This window comes from Pseudochaenichthys georgianus, chromosome 7 (genome assembly GCF_902827115.2).
Source record: "Pseudochaenichthys georgianus chromosome 7, fPseGeo1.2, whole genome shotgun sequence".
NCBI classification, from domain to species: domain Eukaryota; kingdom Metazoa; phylum Chordata; class Actinopteri; order Perciformes; family Channichthyidae; genus Pseudochaenichthys; species Pseudochaenichthys georgianus.
Genome location: NC_047509.1, coordinates 3,732,945 through 3,755,701, shown reverse-complemented (window position 1 = coordinate 3,755,701; position 22,757 = coordinate 3,732,945). Strand labels below are relative to the sequence as shown.

Here is a 22,757-nt window from a genome sequence, read left to right as displayed (position 1 = left end):
ATTAACAGACATATAAAAATGCAACTACATTGGACTTGAATACAATAAAAAAGGATCTTAGTCTGGTCATTTACTGTATCGATGAAAGTCTGGACATCAGAGCATAAAAGTATCTATTCATAGCGTTTCAGAATTATAAGAACGACATGGCCAAAGTTGCAACTGGGGGTCAGACCAACAGAAAAGGTTCAAATGAACACAAATGTATGGCAATCTTCCTATCGCTGGAGAACCTACACTGACAAACTGAACCAACGCTACAGTCTGACAAGAACAAGAAACTTCTGATGGAAAGATTGCTGTAGAAATGAGTTTGTGCCGGTTTGTACGAGTAAAGGACACTAACGAGCTTGACTCTGCATCACTAACAGATTCCCTGCACGCACCAGTCGGACTCTTCACACACCAGACCGCCTGTGACTGCTCTGAAATAACACACATGGGTTGTGTTGCCTTGTGGAAACGTTTCTACATCTCCTGTATCTGGTTTAACTGCCTTTGATTCCGTCTCTGTGCCATAACTTGACTTTAGGGTGAAATTTAAAAAATGTGTAAGCCGGTTTGAGGAGGATCAAACCGCCTCTAAATCCACTTTGACGTTGTTGCACCAAACTGTTGTTGTTGTTCTGGCACCGCTTTCACAGTGTTCATCCTGGGTTGTTTACCCTTTTAATCTCTCACAGACTTGGAGTGTAAGATATTTAGAGAGGGCTCACAGGTCTCCATGCAGCCATGTTCAATCCGGTTTCTATTTAGTTCTTAGCATTCTGCTGCATTTAGTGATCATAGCTGTCCAAAGAGGATATATATCTGTTATCAAATCAAGGGTTGCCTAGGTGCCATAGTTGGACATTTTGTGAACGACCCTTTCTTTATTTCTCTCGCATAAAGTTAGATGAGAAAATGTATCCCAATGTATGTTGAATATGGAGCTACAGCCATTAGACTGCTATCTTACTTAGCATACATACCAGAAGAAGGTAGGCTAGAACAGGTATAGATCCTCCAGCAGGCTATTTTGGGACCATACGTCACTTTGTCTGAAGACGATAAGCCTGATAGACAGACTTCTTTCAAGCACCAGCCATTTTTTACTGTTGCCGTTAAGATATGAGGATGGAGTTGGAGTTAAGAGACGAGGTGATTGATACTTGATTGACTGAAGTAGCCAGTTTAGAGTCAGTTAACTTTTAATTATTTAGCTTCAGATGGAAATAATCAAATTGCTGTTAGTCGAGGAGCTCCGATATTGTATTTCAGTAAACGCGTTCTGCCTCTATTTCATGCCACCAAATCCTACTCAAATGTGATTGGTCAGTACCAAAAACCAAAATCCTCTTCAGTTTCCTGCTCGTTCTGAATTTATATACAGTTTAAAAAGATTATAAAGCAGTAATAAAACTAAACATGCAAGAAAACATATTTATTTTTAAGCTTTAGAGGATTTGATAGGCAGATATTCTTTACCTTTGGACAATGTGTCCCATTGTTTAGAGCCTATATGGTCAACTACGATATAGAGATGCTGGCTGTAGCTTCTTATTGGACATATGTAAAATAGGTATCACTCTTCTCATCTAAATTCAATTAAGAGGTATTTGATCTTTAAATTACTCAATAAGATTCTCATCCAGCCTGAATCTCAGGTAGCTTTTCTTTTTACTAAATATAATCCTATTCTTTTGAAGGGATTACCGGATCAGTCAACAGTCCTTAAATCTCCTTACTTACGTTGGGCTTACACTGGTGACAAATATCGATATATCTGTTATCTTGTCGCATACATGCCAGAAGACGATATGGGTGGCAGCATTAATCTGAGACTAATCAGGGTGAAATGTATATATACTGAAACTGTTCAATGCAATTTTGTTAAAATAAGATAATGTCAATTTATTTTCATATTCTGTCGAGGTTTGGAGGAAATCAAGACCGTTTACAGGTCACAAAGTTGGACTCGTCAAATGAATATATTTAATGTTTATTTTTTAAATGTTGTGTGTGTGCGTGTGTGTGTCAGAGAGAGAGAAAGTATAACGTTTGATACCAACGTATTAGTCGTGTTTAGCCAAAGATATTGTATAACTTTGGTTTGTAGACAATCTAGAACAACAATCACTGTATGATGTAAAAGTATATTTTATAATTATATTAGTTTTATATACTTTTCCTTTATTTTGCCTTCAGTAGATGAACTCTGCTTTTCACCAACAACCTGCTATGCTTGTGTACAGTATGTATATAGATGTAATGTAAAATCAACTGTTAGCATAAGCAAGCTTTCTTATGACAAACTAAACCTAGCATGCTAACTCCTGATTAGCACACAACAAGCATTTCAATGATTGCCTAACCAAGTGTCATAAGTGCTCAAGTCATTGTCCTCTATTTTTCACAGCTTTGATTTTGACATATTATCGAAGAGGAAGTGGAGCTCGAAATCACGTATGATTTAATGTGTTAAATTGTGTTGAGGGAGCCATGTGACTATGTTGTGGCTGGTTACAGTGCATTCTGTGAAGCATGCATCTAACTCATCATCTGTCGATCTGAGGTCAAACTGAAGTCCACCCTTCACACCCAGGAACATTCTTAAAAGGGAAGCTGTATACAGTAATGTCATAGCTGTGATTACTCCGATACAACAATATCTTTATCGAGATGTGTTTTTGTTCTTTATTTTGACATTAAAGGTGGGGTAGGTAAGTTTGAGAAACCGGCTCGAGATCGCTAGAATTTGAAAATACACAACCGGAGAAAATCTGCCACTTCCTTACAGAGCCCCTCCTCCAACACACACGAACGCGCACATGACCAATGAGGGCACGAGATAAGTTTGTGCACAGATGGAAGGCTGACAGGCAGGTGCAGGCCATCAACCAAAGTACAACCAATTGGTTGTACTTTTTACAGTATTGCGGCTTCTACAGATGAAAATTTGTTATGAATTTTTTGTCAAAGCACTTAAGATATTCATTGCTATCGGGATGTTAAGAGCATTCCATGGAATATACACTGAACAAAAATATAAAACCAGGCAGTATCTGGTGTGAGGGGTAGAGGTAGGGTTAGGGGTAGGGTTAGGGTAATGTTGTGAATCGAGTGGCCCATGGTGGTGGTGGGGTTATGGTATGGGCAGGCGTATGTAATGGACGACGAACACAGGCCACTCGATTCACAACATTACCTTAACCCTACCCCTAACCCTACCCCTCACACCAGATACTGACTGGTTTTCGGACCCCCCCAATAAAGCAAAACTGCACATTTCAGAGTGGCCTTCTATTGTGGCCAGCCTAAGGCACACCTGTGCAATAACCATGCTGTCTAATCAGCATCTTGATATGCCACACCTGTGAGGTGGGATGGATTATCTCGGCAAAGGAGAAGTGCTCACTATCACAGATGTTTTCAGATTTGTGAACAATATTTGAGAGAAATGGTTATTTTGTGTTTATAGAAAATGTTTTAGATCTTTGAGTTCATCTCATGAAAAATGGGAGCAAAAACAAAAGTGTTGCGTTTATATTTTTGTTCAGTGTAACAAAAAGTGTATCTCGAGCCGGTTTCTGAAACTTACCTACCGCACCTTTAAGAATTGAGGTGAAATGTGTTCATTCTTTATTTTTTGGAAGGTCAGATAAAAAGATTAATTGAAGTCTCATGCCTGTGTGTTCAATACAAAGTGTATAGAGAGGTGGTTAGCCTAGCTTAGCACAAAGTTTGATTTTTGAATGTTTATTCCATATCGCATTTCCTGGAATGTGATTTCACAGTCCTTGCATTGACTGTCGAACAAGAAATATGTCCTGCATTTTAACACAGAGGAGATGAATATTCAGCATTGTGGCTCTGAGCAAACCTAAATGGGTATATTTCAGAAAATGTTGAATAATTCTTTAAGAGAGTTCAACTTTAAAAGGGCACTTGAGACTATGTTGTTTAGGTTTTGTGAATCTGGTCCTGGATTTTGGGGTTTTGACTGTTTCTGTCTCGTTCAGGGCTGTGTGCAATAATCAAACGTCTAAATCTGCCGGTCGCAGTCTGTTGTGTTTTTGCTCAAAGTTTCGTGCTCAGGTTTGTGTCTGATGATGTCAGAGAGGGAGGTCATGAGTTCAAGATGAGACAGGAAGGCGACAACGAAGGGTTTTTGTATTTGTTGTTTGTGTTTCCATGCACCCTGTGACCTCACAAATGTAATGAAATTTGAATCATGATGTCCATGAGATTTCTGATGGATCTCACCCAAAAATGATTTAAGACAATGTCAGTAAACTGTGAAAATTGAAAAATATCTTTGTTGAGTTTATTTTTGTTTGATAAATTAAATCTAAAAAGGTACACTGTGGATTTTGTGTTGCACCTGACCTACCTAATGTGTGGGACAAATCCTCCTGCAATAAGCCTTTTGTTTAGTGTTTCTGCTCAAGTTATAACCATGATGTTTCAAATCTAATACATACATCTAAATTAACATAGGAAGATTTCAATATGATTTTATTTAGCATGAATACATTTCTATTACATTATTTTTGTATAATAATCTTCTGGGAAAAGTCCTGAAAAAACCTTTGTGAAAACTAAATTTTGAACAAAGTGAATATTAATTAATTATAATTGGACAATGTGTTTTCAATTGAGGTTATTTCACTAGGACAATAATGTATTTTCAGCAAGAGTGAAATAATTGACTACGCAAACAAATTACTGCAATGCATTTACTACAAGGGTACAAATTCAACATATTTTGTAATAAATTAGTTATTTCCACCCAAAATTGCACGACACTATTATTATATGAATCATCTGAGATTTCTTTAATTTTGTTTTTTTGTGACAAAACACCAAGATTACAAGTAAAGTAATATCCCTCTGGCATGAAATAAACGAACAGGATATAAATAAACAGTTCACTACTAAGCTGTTAAATACACAGATTGTTTGGGATTTTATGATTATTCAGGGCTGTTTATCTCGGCCCTGAATGTGGAGCGAGTTTGTGGGGACGAGACGCTCTGCTGAGTTCATAAATTCAGAGTGAGAGGACAGCTGGGTCTGAAAATCCTGCCTAATGCAGATTTTGGGAATCAAAGCGTGATGTGAAAACAGCATGCTGCCGCACAGTTCAGGGTTCTTTAAAGCAAATGACCCACAGCTAAAAAAGGGTGAGAGAAGACAGATATGTAGTTATTTTTATAACCAGAATTGGCCTTCAAATTGTGTGTTTTTAAATGTCACAAAAGGAAAAGCCCAGGTGTAAATGATAAAAAGCCGTCAGTGTTGTGTATGCTGACTTTGCTGTTACGCTACAAGGGTTTGCATCCATCTGTTTGCATAAAATAGCCTGAGTGGCAATGATGTACATTTTCTAGAAAGAGCCTTAGTGAATAAATGATGATGTATTTGAAATACATGACTTAAAGTGAACCGCTGAAAACAACAAACTGTGTGGTTTCTGCAGCTTACAGCAAGAGTGGTTCATACAGAGGACAGAAGATTTGTCTTGCTTTTCTTTTTAAGACTTTAAAGTCTATGAAACAGGCGGTATTTTCCTATGTCTAGTCAAACGTCTTGTTACATACTGCCTATACTTACGGATTACCTTCCATAATCAGATGAGTTTTGGGGTACGGTGAGGCTGGATATGATTATCCTCATTGAGCTGTTATATCTCTCTTAAAGATTCCCTGTACTGTAGGCCTAAGTTAAGAAACAATAAGTACATTGTCTTTTCTGTCAACAGCTGCAAAGGAATTCAATGTCAATTCCTTCCATTTCATAGCTGATTTAACAACTATGTTTAAAAAACCTGGGCCACATGTTCAGTTATTGTCCTGGTTGTTGTTTTTTTAATCACAAACTCGGCAGGAAATATTGACTGACAGCATCTCTGAGTTTAGTCACTGGCGGCCATGTTGGCTCTTCAGGCCTGCTCCGTGACAGTTGCCATAGCAACAAGTGTCTCAACGGCAGCAGCTCTCAGCCTCGTCACCATGGTGATGTTATGAGGAGGACGATGGGACTTTATTTGCAGCTACACTCGTCAGCTGTGCAGAGAGAATCGGCAGCATCAGTGACATTTAACGCAGCTGCACCGACTGACCTCAGATCTGTCATTGTGGTGAACGCAACCAGTGAAAAACAATACATAGGTGTAGTAGTTTATAATCTATTTTCACGCTGCAGTGACACATTTAACTCCTGTTGTTCTTCTACGTCTGACCTGAGGAATCTGAGAGTAAGCTGCGTCATCGCTTCAGCTGCAGCAGGGCGCCCTCTGCTGGTGAACACGTGGAACTACAACTGCTGCACAAACACCTGCAAGAGGAAAACTGTAAGAGAAAAATACAATCAGGAAACTATTAGGAGTTTCTGACAGCCAAGTCTCAAGCACACTGCTTAGTTCAGTTTTACCTCGAAACAGACACAGCTTGATGTAAACACAATACTTTTCTGAACTACATTTAATTAAGAGACACTCTATAAAACGTGATGAAAATGGTATCACATAAACCCTAATTTTAGCCTCAACTGGATTCCATTTAACTTCTGGAGAAATCTCTGACCTGCAGGTTACCAGAGGTGAAGATGGCACATAACCAGACACAAAATCAAAAACATAATGTGCGATTAGAATATCAGTAAATATGTCTAAAGAAAAAAACGTGGAAATGTTTCTTCTCATTTGCAGTTTTCGGGGCATTTCCCCCCCCCCCTCAATTTCTAACACTGCTCTACTTTTTGTTATTATTATTCAACCATGCACCTTCCATTTGTATCTTTGTAAAGCGACATTATGGTGTGTGCCACATTGTTAAGTCCCCAGGGATGAGGAAATGCAACACACACCAGCTGGAATTGGTAATAATTATAATGAGTTTACATTACATTACATGTCACTTGTTAGACGCTTTTATCCAAAGCGACTTACACACTCAATACTGTGGACAATCCCCACAGGAGCAATTTGGGATGAAGTGTCTTGCCCAGGGACACAATGCAGTGGGGTTTGAACCTGTGCCTATGGGGTTTGAAAATGGCAGGCAAGCAGCCTTGAACAAACTAAAAGGCCAAAAATGGCGCAGGGTTAAATGAGGAACCAACAAAGGGAGGACTCTAAAAAAGGAGCCTAATTAAATACAAAGAAATAGATACTAAACAAAAGCAACAAAACAACCCTCACTGTCAAGGTGGTAACCAAAAGAGACTGTTAAAAAACACAGCTATACTGGAGGACAACAGTCAACGTAATGCTAAACTAATCTAGACACAATACTAATACGGAATACACACAAGTTAACCAAGATAACGGACCCGTTTTCCTGACTTTATTTGTATTCTCATTTTTTTTTATGTCTCTTAAGCCAATGGGCGTAGGAAGCATCCTCAATGTGGGTGGGACAATTTTACGGGGGTGTGGGCAGGTGGTACGATACGATACAATATACTTTATTTTCCCCGTAAGGACATTTGTTCTGGACTCCGTCCTGCAGTTCCGCATACATGTACATATACAAACATAGTGGACATTAAGAGACATACACATATCATCAGTCATACACCGTTTGAACAAACACAATACACAGACGCACATACTGACAATGGCGACCTATTGCACTACCCCTCATGGCTAACATTTAAAAAGTACATTTCATTACATTTGACTACATTTCATTTCATGTGAATGTTAAGAAGCTTAATCGACATAGCACTTTGAATTGCCTTGTGTTGAAAAGTGCTATATAAATAAACTTGCCTTGCCTTGCCATAGGTAGGAATGAGTGCTTATAGCGGTTCAGCCTGCTCTTGGGAACCCTGAATCTTCTACCAGAAGGTAGGAGCTGGAATTCTGGGTGGAGTATGTGGGTGGGATCAGACATAATTTTGTTTGCCTGTCTGATAATGGACTGCTCGTATATGTTTTGGAGAGATGGGTGTTTTTTAACCCTCATAATTTTCATAGCAGTCTTTACCAGGCGAGCGATCTGTGACTTTGACTGCACTTTCAAGTTACCATACCAGGCAGTAATACCATACCTAATGATGCTCTCCAACACTGCATGATAGAACAGTAACATGAACTTCTGGTCGACTCCGAAAGCCCGGAGTCGACGCAGAAAGTACAATCGCTGTCTAGTGTCTAGTGTCTAGTGCACAGACCTTGAACATGCGGCTTCCAGCTGAGTTTATTATCTAGATGGACACCAAGGTACTTATAGGAGCTGACTTGAGTTATGGGTTCATTGTGGATAACCACCGGCCTAAGGTCACCCACTGCCTTTGGGTCCCTGGTGGACCTCACGTCTAGGGGGGTCCGGGGGCATGCTCTCCCGGGAAGATTTTGTTTTAAATGTTGAAGTTAAATGCATCAATCTGGTGCACTTTGAGAGCAAAGTTAGGGACTAAATCTATGGATACATCCAGGGCCGGCCCTAGACTTTTAGAGTGAGGGGGGCCCCCAAGCCAAAGCTCGCTTAGGGCCCCTCTCACTCTAGCGCGTTCTCACTACACACAACACGGAACCAACTTTTGTCTTATGATGTTAGCATAAGCACACATATTGTATAAATAAGCATGTAAACACCGTGGACCTAACCTCCTCTAGGGGGTCCTCACCTCCTCTAAGGGGGTCCTCACCTCCTCTAGGGGGGTCCGGGGGCATGCTCCCCCTGGAAGATTTTATTTTAAATATTGAAGTTAAAAGCATCAATCTGGTGCACTTTGAGAGCAAAATTAGGAGATCTATGGATACATCTCTCAAGACCCATTTGAAACAGAACTGTAAACAGATTTTTCTTTATGGATATTTTACAAATCACTCCCCTTTTAAACTGTATTCTTGTTTTTTCATATAGTATTTCATAACTGTTTTTCATTTATTCTCTCTGGCTGTCCATCTCATAATGTTCTCATAGAAACTAGCTGTCAATAGGAATATCATTCAGAAGAATTATAATTTCATGCAAAAATCTGTCACAAAAAGAGGTTGCACATTTAAATGCAGGTGTTGTTATAGCAACGTCAGTGGCCAGACAGCCACATTTACTGCTGCAAATACGTTCAAACATGCTGTTGACACGTAAAGCAGTGGCAACTATGCCACCATTTCAGCTGACTTTTCCTCAGAAATACTGTCACATAACATCCATATATTTCAGTGCTAGGTTGATGCTTAGCTAAGCTAACTATGAAACACTTTAACTGACAGGACTCAGGATCAACTGTGTACTCTAAGGTAGCTTCTAGCTTCATGTCGAACAGTAAGTCAACATTTCCCAGAGAGCCTTCTTTGAAATCACCAGGTAACGCTAAAAAACATAACATTTAGATTGTATGATAAAGTGTTTATTTAATATATCTGGCTAACTATAGCTACTTGCTAACGGTTTAGCTTACCCCACGATTCAAAGTAACGTCAACGTAGCTGTAATTTATGCTTTGCTTACATGTCCGCATAACTTGGAAGTTTACTGACATTTACATACCTTGTTTACCTGGCTCAGGTGGTGGCTCTGGGGTTGTTGTGTGAGCCACCACTTGAGAATTGTCATATTTTTTAAGCAACCTGATCTCACCAGAATGCGTGACTCCACCACGACTCCTTAACACCGCAATGCGTGGTGGAGTCACGCATTCTGCTACATTTACGTGTCGGCACCACGCAAACAACCCCAATGTAAAGTGAGTGATGCTCTTTTGTCGTGGTGCACACACGCATTTCTACAACGTCCCGCAGTGAGCTATTATTCTATAAAACGTTTTTAAAATCTACTTTATAGCTTGTAGTAACTCACGGGAGGCTTCTTTTATTTTATTTGTATTCATAATCATTTTTATTTTTCGTCAGAATGTAAAAATGACATTAGTTACGAATTGTTGTTCTCAAAAAACAGTGCATTGTGTGTAATGCAACTGTGATTTTTATTAAATTAGTTAGTTTTTACGGAAGGCCAGAGCTTCAGCTGTGTAAATAGATTGTTCCCTTTAGTTAACGTTATTTAAAAGATAATGATCATGTCCCCTTTATTGTATTACGAGCGTCCATTCCCATTGGATAACGGAGAATTTTACACCCGGAAGTAAGTATTCTCCTTACTGTCGATTGATTTTACAGTGATATCTGCACTACTCATCAACTCAAAAACACCAAATTATCCTTGTTAATTACACAACATTGATTGGTTTAAATTGTGTGCAATGCTTTTGTATTTTTCCCCTTCGATTCGGAGAAACGAATATTTTTTCTGAGTTTTTGGATGGCAGAAGACACTACACTACCCAGAATCCTCAGCTATCGTTTGGGACTACACCATGTGCTTAGCTTGACAAACCCCGTGATATTGGTAGTTTTCGACTCTGATCTGCAGCTGTGACACAACAATTCTCCTGGGTATCAATAAAGTTTTATCTCATCCAAAGTTTTTGGGAAATGGTGTAAAGAATGTATTGTTGGCTTGCAGTTTACCACGGTTTGATCTTCTTGGTTTTTTAGTGAGTACACTTTGTATTTCTATCATTTTCTATATAACGTAATTTCCCTTTTTATATTTACAGATATACTCATCCAGATGTGTGCTCATCAGGTGTTGCGTATTTTAAAATGAGTCTCTGTCTTGTTTGTTCCTGTGGTTGGAAGTGTGATCAGCTACCTGTAGAGTCACTTCTATTTTATTATTAGATTTCCTAAATTGTTGTACCTTTTTATAATGTGTCTCCAATCAACATTGGCTTTTCTGTTCTTTTTAAGATCTTATAATATATATATAATACATCTGTAGTCTTTAGAGTGGTTCAGCCAGACTGTAGCTGAGCATGTTGTACCTTCACAACACAGGAAACTACCTCTAACACAATTTGCAGAACTATGTCTTCCTTACAGAGAAATCTGTATCCCAAAATAAATGTTCAGCTTCACAGAAAGTCCCTGCAAATACATGCTTTTGTTCACTTGCTGGGTGGCAGTCCATTAACATCTTACAATATAAGAGAGAAACAATTAGTTTTCAGAGAAAAAACAACAGAGCGGCAGTAAAATGCTTCTAGCTGTGTAGTGTAGTATATTGTATAATGTATCAGTAAATGGAAATACTCAAGAAAAGATGATATTGACTTTAACCTAACATATATTTTTATATATGTATAACATATGGGAAGATGGTGCTGTATTGATTAAACTCATGAAGTGTAGGAAAGTGTTTTTGATTATGGAATAAAAAATGAATAATTCACGTATTTATGATATGATATTTATAAACTAATGTTGATTAAAACAAATTACAGTATTAATCTTAAATTAAAGATGTGGATTCTCAAGTCCAAACTTGAAAAACGGAGGTTTTACAGAGCAGTTTCCGGTCAGAGACAGTGAACCTGAGAGGAATGAGGAGCTGCGTAGTTGATCTTTTATCCCGAACAGTAATTTAAGTGTTATTCATGACTTATTACAGTGACATGTTTCACTACAGAAGTTATGAAGAACTTCAGGAGCGCAGTTTTCTTCTTATGGAATCAACCCCTCCCAACTTTAGTTTTATGAGTCAGGAAAGAATACATAAGAAAGGGGGTGGAGTTGCTATTTTGTTCAATGATTCCCTTCAATGCAGGAAGACATCGTATGGAAACTTTGATTATTTTGAATATGTGGCCCTTCAGCTGAAATGCTCCTCTCAACAATAAGGGGCACACTCTGGACTTAAATATCTCAAAGGGTCTGAATATCTCTAAGGTTGTGGTGACTGATGTTGCACTCTCTGACCATTCCTGTGTTTTCTTTGAGAGCTCTATTTCTGTTCACACAAGTGTTCAAAAAGAGGTAACCACAAAGCGATATTTAACTGAAAATACTAGGGAAATGTTTACTCAGAATTTTTCTTCCACACTTGCCCCTGCTAACACCTCAGTAAATGAGCTAGTAGATCATTTTAATTCAAAAATTTTAAATGTTATATATGCCATTTCTCCAATTAAGGTAAAGGAAGTGACTGGGAAGAAAATATCTCCATGGAGAAAGGCCATGACCGTTAAAACAGAAAAAAGAGAGTGTCGAAAAGCTGAACGCAGGTGGCGAAAAACAAATCTCCAGGTTCACTTTGACATTTATAAAGAGAGACTTGGCCTTTATAATTTGGAATTTAAAAATGCACGACAATCGTTCTTCTCTGACATCATTATCTCTGACTGTTGTTTTCTCAGACTGCAAGGAATCTGGGTGTGATCCTAGATAACAACCTGTCGTTTACTGCAAACATCGCTGCTACAACCCGCTGCTGCAGATACACGCTTTTCAACATCAGGAAGATGCGTCCCCAGCTGACCCAGAAATCGACGCAGGTTCTGGTCCAGGCTCTCGTCACCTCACGCCTAGACTACTGCAACTCCCTCCTGGCTGGTCTACCTGCATGTGCCAAACCGACCTCTGCAGCTCATTCAGAATGCAGCGGCTCGTCTGGTCTTCAACCTTCCAAAATTTTCCCACACCACGCCGCTCCTCCGCTCCCTCCACTGGCTTCCGGTAACTGCTAGAATCCACTTCAAGACACTGGTACTTGCGTACCACGCTGCGAATGGATCTGGCCCTTCCTACATCCAGGACATGGTTAAACCGTACACCCCAGCACGTGCACTCCGCTCTGCATCAGCCAAACGGCTCGCTGCGCCCTCGCTGCGAGGGGGACCCAAGTTCCCATCAGCAAAAACACGTGGGTTTGCTATCCTGGCTCCAAAATGGTGGAATGAGCTCCCCATTGAAATCAGGACCGCAGAAAGCTTACAGACCTTCCGGCGCAGACTGAAAACTCATCTCTTTCGACTCCACTTCGAGCGATAGAATGACTAACAAAGAACTGCTAACAGAGCACTTATATACTAATAAAGGACTGGCTTATCTAAAGCCAGTTGAGTAGCACTTGAAACGATTGGCTCTTTGAAACCTGATGTTCTTATATGATTCTGTTTTCTTCAAGGTTGTGTCTTCCTGGTCGAATGTACTTATTGTAAGTCGCTTTGGATAAAAGCGTCAGCTAAATGCAATGTAATGTAATGTAATGTAATGTAATCATTACCAAAAACAAAAACAACGCACGTGCCTTGTTTGCTACCGTCGACAGACTAACTAACCCCCCAGTGTCAGTAGCCTCTGAATTTCTATCCACCAGGGCGTGCAATGATTTTGCCTCCTTTTTCACTGACAAAATTCAGAAAATCAGACAAGCAGTCAGTGCCTCTGCATCAGGAACAGCAAATGTGTTGTCTCTGTGTCCACTTAATATCAATTCAAACACCATGACACAATTCCATCAGATTAATGATAAAAACCTAGAGGACATTATACAACTTCTGAAGTCCTCCTCCTGCTGCCTTGATATTATTCCAACAGGATGTTTAAAGATGTTTTTCCTTGCATGGCCTCAGAACTACTTCATATAGTAAACAAATCTCTTCACTCAGGTATTTTTCCACAGGCCCTGAAAACTGCAGTCATTAAACCGCTCTTAAAAAAGAATAATCTAGATGCTTCAGTAATGAACAATTACAGGCCCATATCAAACCTTCCATTTCTAGGTAAAATCATTGAAAAAGTTGTTTTTCAACAGTTGAGTAATTTCTTGCATTTAAATAACTGTTTTGATGTGTTCCAGTCAGGCTTTCGTCCAAACCACAGCACTGAGACTGCTCTTGTAAAGGTCTTCAATGACATCCACTTAAACACAGACAGGGGCAGAACTTCAGTGTTAGTATTATTAGATCTCAGTGCTGCGTTTGACACTGTTGACCACAGCATATTACTGGACCGACTGAAAAACTGGGTGGGACTTTCGGAAACAGTTCTAAATTGGTTTGAATCATACTTAAAGGACAGAAACAACTTTGTTTCTATAGGTAAATACACATCTGAGTTGACAAATATGACATGTGGGGTTCCTCAAGGCTCCATCTTGGGGCCTCTTCTCTTTAACATCTACATGCTACCACTGGCTCAGATAATGAAGAACAACAAAATAAGTTACCATAGCTATGCAGATGACACACAAATTTACGTAACAATTTCACCAGGAGACTATGCTCCAATTCAAACACTGAGTAAGTGCATTGAACAAATCAATGACTGGATGTGTCAGAACTTTCTCCAATTAAACAAAGATAAAACTGAGGTAATGGTTTTTGGAGCAAAGTCAGAACGTTTAAAAGTTAGCGCTGAGCTTCAGTGTGCAATGTTCAAACCAACAGATAAAGCCAGAAATCTAGGTGTAGTCATGGACTCTGACCTGAGTTTCAACAGTCACATTAAAACAGTTACTAAATCAGCCTACTATCACCTAAAGAATATATCTAGGATTAAAAGACTAATGTCACAGCAGGATCTGGAGAAACTTGTCCATGCTTTTATCTTCAGTAGACTCGACTACTGCAATGGTGTCTTTACAGGTCTCACTAAAAAATCTATTAGAAAGCTGCAGCTGATTCAGAACGCCGCTGCTCGAGTCCTCACTAACACTAAGAAAGTGGATCACATCACTCCTGTTCTGAAGTCTTTACACTGGCTTCCTGTGTGTCCAAGAACAGATTTCAAAATACTGCTGCTGGTTTATAAAGCACTGAATGGTTTAGGCCCAAAATACATTTCTGACCTCCTGCTAAACTATGAACCATCCAGATCTCTCAGGTCTTCAGGGACTGGTCAGCTTTCTGTCCCCAGAGTCAGAACTAAACATGGAGAAGCAGCGTTCAGTTATTATGCTCCAAACATCTGGAACAGACTCCCAGAAACCTGCAGGTCCGCTGCAACTCTTACTACTTTTAAATCCAGGCTGAAGACTTTTCTTTTTATCGCTGTTTTTAATTGAACTATTCATATCTTAGACTGCACTGTAACTTTTATCCATGTATTTTTCCTTTTAATCTTTATTTTATTAGCTTTTCTTTTTTAATGCTGAATGTCTTTCATTTTTTGTAAAGCACTTTGAATTGCCTTGTGTTGAAAAGTGCTACATAAATAAACTTGCCTTGCCTGCCTTGCCTTGCCTTAATGGACTAACAGCTCTTCTCCTGCCTCGGTAAATTAAGCTAGCTCCAGGGCTGTTTCCCCACCCCTTCTCTGGAGCCGTGGTTAGCCGTTAAAAAATGTTATTTTCAGTTTGAATTTAAATGTTAGTACATTACATTTAGAAGTATGAGAGCAAAATGTGATGAAACTCCAGGTGAAATGTTAAAGTTATATTATTGTTTTAACTATCGACAAACTAAAACATTTTTTAATACGTTTTACAGTGCAGTTTCCGATGTTAGAAAGTGACGAAGAACGAGCTGCTGCATTTCATATTGTTGATCTTAGAATGAGCAGAAAGTGATGAATAATATAAGAGCACAGTTTAATTTAGTTTTAACAGTTACATAAAAGTTACACTTTTCAATGGAGAAGGTACAAAGAACATCAGGAGGGCCGTTTTCTTCTTAATATGCTAACCTCACTTCACCTGCCTCGGTAAGTTAAAGGGGACCTATCATGCAAAATGTTCTTTTGTATGTCTTTTATACATGAATATGTGTCTCCGGTGTGTCAGGGGACTCACAAAAACAGGGCTGGAATGAGAAAAGCGAAATGAGGGATGGCTAAAATGCAGGATCTGTTTGGTATTTTGAAAATATATATATATTTATATACTTTATATAGGTATGGCCCTACAATATATTGTTCAAATATAGCATGATAGGTCCACTTTAAGCTAGCTCCAGACTGATTCTGTTAGCCGTGTTCTGTTACAAAAACGTATTTTCCGTTTAAATTAACATTAGGGCAGAGGTGGGAAGTAACTAAGTACATTAACTCAAGTACTGTAAACAATTTTGAGATACTTTGAGATATTTCCATTTTCTAATACTTCTTACTCCACTACAATTTAGAGGTAATCTGTGTACTTTTACTCCACTACATATATTTATTATCTTGATTTACTTTGCACATTTTGATAATTAATGTGAAATATAATCAACACTTAAATCAAACTTTAGTTACACCTGGGGTAAATTCACATGCTACCCTGCAGTAGTGCTGCGTACCTGGACTCACATTCAGGTTCAGGTCCGGACTCAAGTCCAGAGGTTCAGGTTCAGGTCCGGACTTATAAGTCCGGACCTGAACCCATGTCTTGTGTCAAGTTGTGTGAGTAACTAAAGTGAACTTATTGTGAGCTAATTATCAATTTAAAATTAACAATAATCAACTCAAATTAAAACTCGTCAGGTTTATTGTGCTCCCATCTAACTTGTGTCCACATTTCTCTACAAAGTACAAATGTAGAAAAAACACTTTTTGCCACTTCGTCTACAAATGACTTATGACAGCAACTACAGTGAACTACTACAAAGTTCAAACATTTATTTCATTTACCAAACTAAAGTAACCAAACAGTCCCTGAGCTGACTGAGCCTAAATCCCTAAAGCGTTGCTGAAAGGTAGAGTGTAGAGTAGACTATACGCATTACACTGTTACACACCTACTATACAGTATAGGCTAAACTGTAGAGTGTACTGTACTGTCTGTACATGTATTTTCTACAACTCTACATGTGTACATTATACAGTACATACTACATACATAGTGATGTACATTAGCTGCCAAGTCTCACCCTTTGAGAGTGAGAGTCACGCAATTTAACCTCTTCACACGCCTCACGCCACACTTGCCATTTCACACGCTTTCCCCCCCTCTCACTACTTTATAATTCTTTTTTTATTTAATGATATATTTCCATAACTTGTTGCTTGAGGTTTGCCGTAGTTCGAGTCAGGGATAGGGTGAGCCCGCCCTATTCTGCCCCCGATTGGCTGACCGAGAAAGGCACCGTATACAAACCAATCAGAGGCAGCTTAGGGCGGGTCATTGCGTCTGGTCTCTATCCTATGAAGAACCCATTTTCATCTGAAGCGGGAGGTCAAACGGTAGGTAATCACTTCATTTTAATTTTACAAACACATTATTTTAATTTTTATGAAGTCAACGGTGAGTCTGACTACGTGAGCGTTACACAAGCTGCTGGTGAGCAGTGTGGCAGGTTGCTGCGGTGGGTTTAACAACAAACAACCGTGAGTTATAGCCGTGTTAGTTAAAGCATCACGCGTGTGTGAGCTAATGGATGCTTGCTATGAGCTAAGGGAATTTACAGTACTGTACCTGTGTTGTTTGCATTTCTGTCTAATAAAATATTCAATCAATCAAACAGTAACATGTAGCTATCTTTTAAGACTGGATCATTCATTCCTTAACTGTACTTCGATTTCTGTCTGTTAGTTTGAAAGTCTGAAAGATGTCAGATAAGAAAAAGAAGAAGCAGCATAGAGATCTGCTGTCATTCTGGGCAGTGGAGGGTCAACCACCCCCTGCCAAACTTGCCAGGTCAGAGGAAACAGTGGAGGAGGCTTTGGATCTCTCAGTGAATGACAGAGCGGAGGAAAATGAGTGTCCAGAGGGCACAGAGAATGAGACTGCAGAGGAGACAGAAGATGATGATGTAGAAGACATCTACATCCATGGGTGCCCTGTCACGTCATCCACAACACTGCCAAACAGGCTGGCCTGGGCTTTTTGGAGGCGAGTTGAATCATGTGTGATTTCTATGACCAACCATATCCGTTATGCCTAATGTCAAGTCTAACAGGTTGTTTGTTATGCTGTGGTGTTTGACTCGTATCCTGCAGCAGTATGAGCCACTGGCCAGCTACTTCAAGTCATCAGGTAGGCATTATATTTCAATGATCCAAATGAACGAACGAGTATTATAACAGACTGAAAAGTAAATGTATGTAGTATGCACAACCTGTGTTTTTTTTATTCACAGATGAGAAACAACCAAGGTTCAGGAGGCTGTTGGAAGCATTCTCTAGCCCAATGACAGAGGTGTACCTGCTGTTCTATCAAGCAACGTTGCCAGTCTTCTCCACCTTCAGCCTCCTCCTCCAGAGAGAGAAGTCCTCCATCTTCCTTCTACATGATGAGGTACATTGGGAAGGTTGGGATACAGTATGCTAGTAATAATGTACTATGTTTGTTCCTTTTTTCATTAGCACTCTACTTCTAGATTACATTTAATTTTGAAAATCTTTTCTGAAATACAAATTTGTAGATACGGAGTTTCATCCGCAAGTTGCTTTCGAAGTTTCTGAAGCCCGCAGCACTGCAGCACCAGGAATTGCATGACATCCTCTATAAGGACCCATCAAACCAACTGCCAGGTAATCCTCCAAGTTTCACATCAGCAGATGCACGTGCACTATCCACTCACTGATCTCACTCACATCGTACTGTTGGTGTTTGTTAGAGGGCTGCTTGTGCAGACAAGTTATGAGTTTGATAATCTCATCTCATCACACACGACCACAATGGAAACAAGTCCACAGGACTTTCCTATGTTCTCCTTTTAGCCCAAATGAGTGCCTGTACCTTGTGTCACTGATGTGATGAAGATACTTAAAGGGGTGCTTTCAAGGTAGCTCTCGTGGTTGTTGATGATTGCTAAAGTGACTCAACACCGGTCTCATACTGACATGTTGGTGTTGGGAATGAGAACATATTGCATCAATCTTTCTCCAGAATCGCATACAGCACCTTAATGAGGTGACGTTGTTGATTTATTGTGTCTCTCGTAGGAGAAAAGCTGGTGATCGGCTTCACTACTCGAGGTACACTCAACAGGCTCCTTGATGCAGGAGACATTACACCGCAGCAAGTGCAGAGGTTCCAGCAGGCAGCAGTGGCGTTTCTGGTGAGGGCTGTGGAGTATGCCATGAAGAAACTCCCCATGAGAGAGCCCCTCATAAAACATGCCATGTTTCTGGATGTCCAGCAGAGGGCAGTGTGGAGTGGAAGACGCCTTGTACTTTGTCCACAGGTTAGTTGGGGTATCAAGTCAAGTACATTTATCTATAGTGCCACATCACAACACAAGTTATCTCAATATACTTAATAAGTAGAGCAGGTTAAAGACTATTGGCACATTTTCTTAACATTTTCTTAATAGATTGTAAAGTTTAATGACCACATCTGAAAAACAACCTGTTTCAGCTACATTACTTTACCAGATCAGTGCACATTGTGTTCTTTTTAGGTTTCCTGAACTTCTCCCATACAACGGACCTGAGGAGCGTGACAAACTGGGTGAGGAGTTTCTGGACTACCAGTCCATGGACATTGCCATGCCCGAAGACCCAGCCACGTTCGACATAGAGAACATTTGGGGGAACATGGCATCAATGAAGAATAAGGTAAGAATTATTCTGCACCCTTTGAAATACCCATTGACGTAATCAACTTAATTCTATACAAAAATACTTGAGAGTAATTAGGCTTTCTACATTTTTCAAAGGTGACCGGGATGAGCAGATTTGGGAGGCTCTCTCGTATTGCCAAGTTGGTGTTGGTACTTCCGCATTCAAATGCTGATGCTGAACGAGTGTTCTCTGTGGTGGGACTGAACAAAACCAAAACCCGAAACAGTTTGGCTCTTGATGAACTCTGTCATCCATCATGACTGTGAAGATGGCAAACCTTGAGCCACAGTGTTTCAAATGGGAGCCCCCTCCCTCTGTCATCAAGGCATCAAAATCGGCCACAAACACCTACAACATGAGACATGTCATGTAAAAGAAAAAAACATAAACAAAGACATGCACTTTATTTTTTTATAATATATATTATATATATATTATTCAGGTTCTAATGTTGTTACACTTAAAGAAAAAATGCACTAAAGGAAAAGGCTGCTATTGTTTCATTATATTGACATTTTATAAATAAATGTATTTTATTTGTTAAACTTTTTCTTGTTACAATTGTTTTCATTTCTACTTGTGCTGGTCAATTATTAACACCATATAAGCATGAGAAGGCCGACAGTGCAGGGAGAGCAGCTGGCATGGGGGTGAAGACATCACAACAGTCTTAATGTTAATTTAAATTGAGATATTCCTCTAAATCGACGTTAAAAAAGGCCAACAAAAAATCGACGTCGAACGCATCAACCCCAAAAGTCTCACTCCTACTTTTTACTGAAACTTGGCAGCCCTGTGTACATACATACTGTTAGAAATTAAAATCAATGTTGATATGGCGTAATTTTGAATTAAATACACTATTTAATTTAAATCAGTTTTATTCTGAAAAAACCGGAAGTTCACACTATTAACTTAACTAATACTTTTATTCTGAAAATTATTCACTTCCGGTTATCATTAGCATGTGGTGAAAGGCTACGTTTTCAAACCGTGAATCGAAGGTGAAATGACATGTGATGTTGTACACTGAGCACACTGGGATTAGCACTCATTCATTGACGCTGAATAACGTTTATCAGGGAATGTTTAAATAACAACAGACACCAGAATATACGTAAGTGCTAGTTTTTTTGCGAGTCCAAGTACCGGTTCCCGACGTTCCGGTTTTAACCGGACTTGAACCGAAACTTTTTACAAGTCCAGTACCGGTTCGGCTTGCCGGTACGCAGCACTACCCTGCAGCATACGGAATAACTAAAACTAGCTGCACCTTTACCAGCTTTGATAACACCTTAATGATCAATAATTATAATCAAAACATATATTAATCTGGAATCGGTGTATTTGCATATTCAATAATTATATTTATGGTACTTTAAGCATTGATGCTAATGTTGTTACTTTTACTTGAGTCACCTTTTGAATACAGGACTTTTACTTGTAACAGAGTATTCCTACACTGTTACTTCTACTTTTGCATAAGTACAAGACCTGAGTACTTCTTCCTTCTTTCGGGGGAACAATGTGATGAAACTGCGGATATAGTTTCGAGTAATATTTGTTTTTCTACTGTTGACTCAACAACATATGCTGGACTTCCTCACAGAGAGACCACAAGCTGTGCGGGTCAACAGTAACACCTCAAACACCCTCATACTGAGTACGGGGCCCCCCAAGGATATGTGCTCAGCCCCCTTCTCTTCACTCTGCTGACCCACGACTGCAAACCCATCTTCAGCACCAACCACATCGTGAAGTTTGCAGACGACACTACTGTGGTGGGTCTCATCAGCAACAACGATGAGACTAACTACAGGAAGGAAGTGAACCAGCTGGCCCTGTGGTGCCAAAATAACAACCTCTTCCTCAACCTGGAGAAAACAAAGGAGATAGTTGTTGACTTCAGGAGAACCCACCGTCGACGCCCTCTCCTCCTGATTATCAACGGTGCTGCTGTGACGCAGGTGACCAGCACCAAATTCCTTGGGGTGACCTTCACTGATGACCTCACCTGGAAAATCAACACCACCGCACTAGCGAGGAAAGCCCAGCAGCGCCTGTACTTCATCCGGAAGCTCAAGCGAGCCGGAGCATCACCCCCCGTCGTGCTGTCCTTTTATCGAGGCGCCACCGAGAGCATCCTCAGCAGCTGTATCACGCTGTGGTTTGGAAGCTGCACCGCCGCTGACCGCAAAAGCCTGCAGCGCATAGTGAACTCTGCCCAGAGGATCATCGGTGCCTCGCTCCCCTCACTACAGGACATATACAACACCCGCCTCACCCGCAAAGCACTCAGCATTGTGGGTGACTCCACTCACCCCTCCAACAGCCTCTTCAGCCTCCTGCCTTCAGGAAGAAGGTTCTGCAGCCTCAGCTCGGGCACCGTCAGGCTGGGGAACAGCTTCCTCCACCAGGCGGTCATGATGCTGAACTCTCCCCTCCCTACCTCTCTCCTCCCTCTGTCATCTCTCCCCTGAACTCTCCACCCTGCCTCCGACCTTTCTCCCCTGCCTCAAATGGTCCTGGACTCTACCCCCAAAAACACACAAGGCAAGGCAAGTTTATTTATAGAGCACTTTTCAACGCAAGGCAATTCAAAGTGCTTTACAAAAAAAAAAAAAAATGAAAGACATTAAGCATTAAAAAAGAAAAGCTAATCAAATAAACACTAAGAAAAAAATACATGGATACAAGTTACAGTGCAGTCTAAAATATAAATAGTTCAATTAAACATTACAAGAAAAAGTACATGGATAAAAGTTACAGTGCAGTTTAAGATATGAATAGTTCAATTAAAAGCAGCGACAAAAAGAAAAGTCTTCAGCATGGATTTAAAAGTAGTCAGAGTTGCAGCGGACCTGCAGGTTTCTGGGAGTTTGTTCCAGATATTTGGAGCATAATAACTGAACGCTGCTTCTCCATGTTTAGTTCTGACTCTGGGGACAGAAAGCTGACCAGTCCCTGAAGACCTGAGAGATCTGGATGGTTCATAGTTTAGCAGGAGGTCAGTAATGTATTTTGGGCCTAAACACACACACACACACACACACACACACACACACACACACACACACACACACACACACACACACACACACACAAAACCAACCTCCCTCATCCAGCACCAGTCACTTTTCAGCCTTTTATACCCCGGTTATCTAGGCCCTTTTTGTTTTTGTTGTTTGATGTATATGTCACACTGTAGGACCTCGAGAAACGATATTTCGAGATTTCTAGATGTGCAACATGTAAAATTCTTGACAATAAAGCTGACTTTGACTTTGATATACATGAGTAAGTGAGCGTTGTAGTGAAATGATTACAAAATTAAAAGTTTACTAATTTTGCCAATATCTGCCTGAATTAAGCTTCCGTGTTAACTTTATTTGTACATAACTAACTGGTTCTTTACTTGAGTATTTAAATGCAATGCTTCTAGATTTTATACTTTTTTACTCAACTATAGATATCTGACACTCAGTTAGGCTAC

At 39.9% G+C, this 22,757-nt stretch overlaps 1 protein-coding gene across 1 annotated transcript; it reads left to right on the top strand.

Annotated features, from left to right (window-relative positions):
* Window positions 1–17,304: 17,304 nt before the first annotated feature.
* LOC139434163 (uncharacterized) lies at window positions 17,305–19,751 on the top strand. The gene is made up of 7 exons (XM_071203664.1): window positions 17,305–17,531; window positions 17,656–17,732; window positions 17,836–17,993; window positions 18,121–18,229; window positions 18,644–18,885; window positions 19,102–19,258; window positions 19,360–19,751. The coding sequence occupies exons 1-6, from the start codon at window positions 17,305–17,307 to the stop codon at window positions 19,108–19,110; spliced, it is 822 nt and encodes a 273-aa protein (XP_071059765.1). The 3' UTR covers window positions 19,111–19,258; window positions 19,360–19,751.
* The last annotated feature ends 3,006 nt before the right edge of the window (window positions 19,752–22,757 follow it).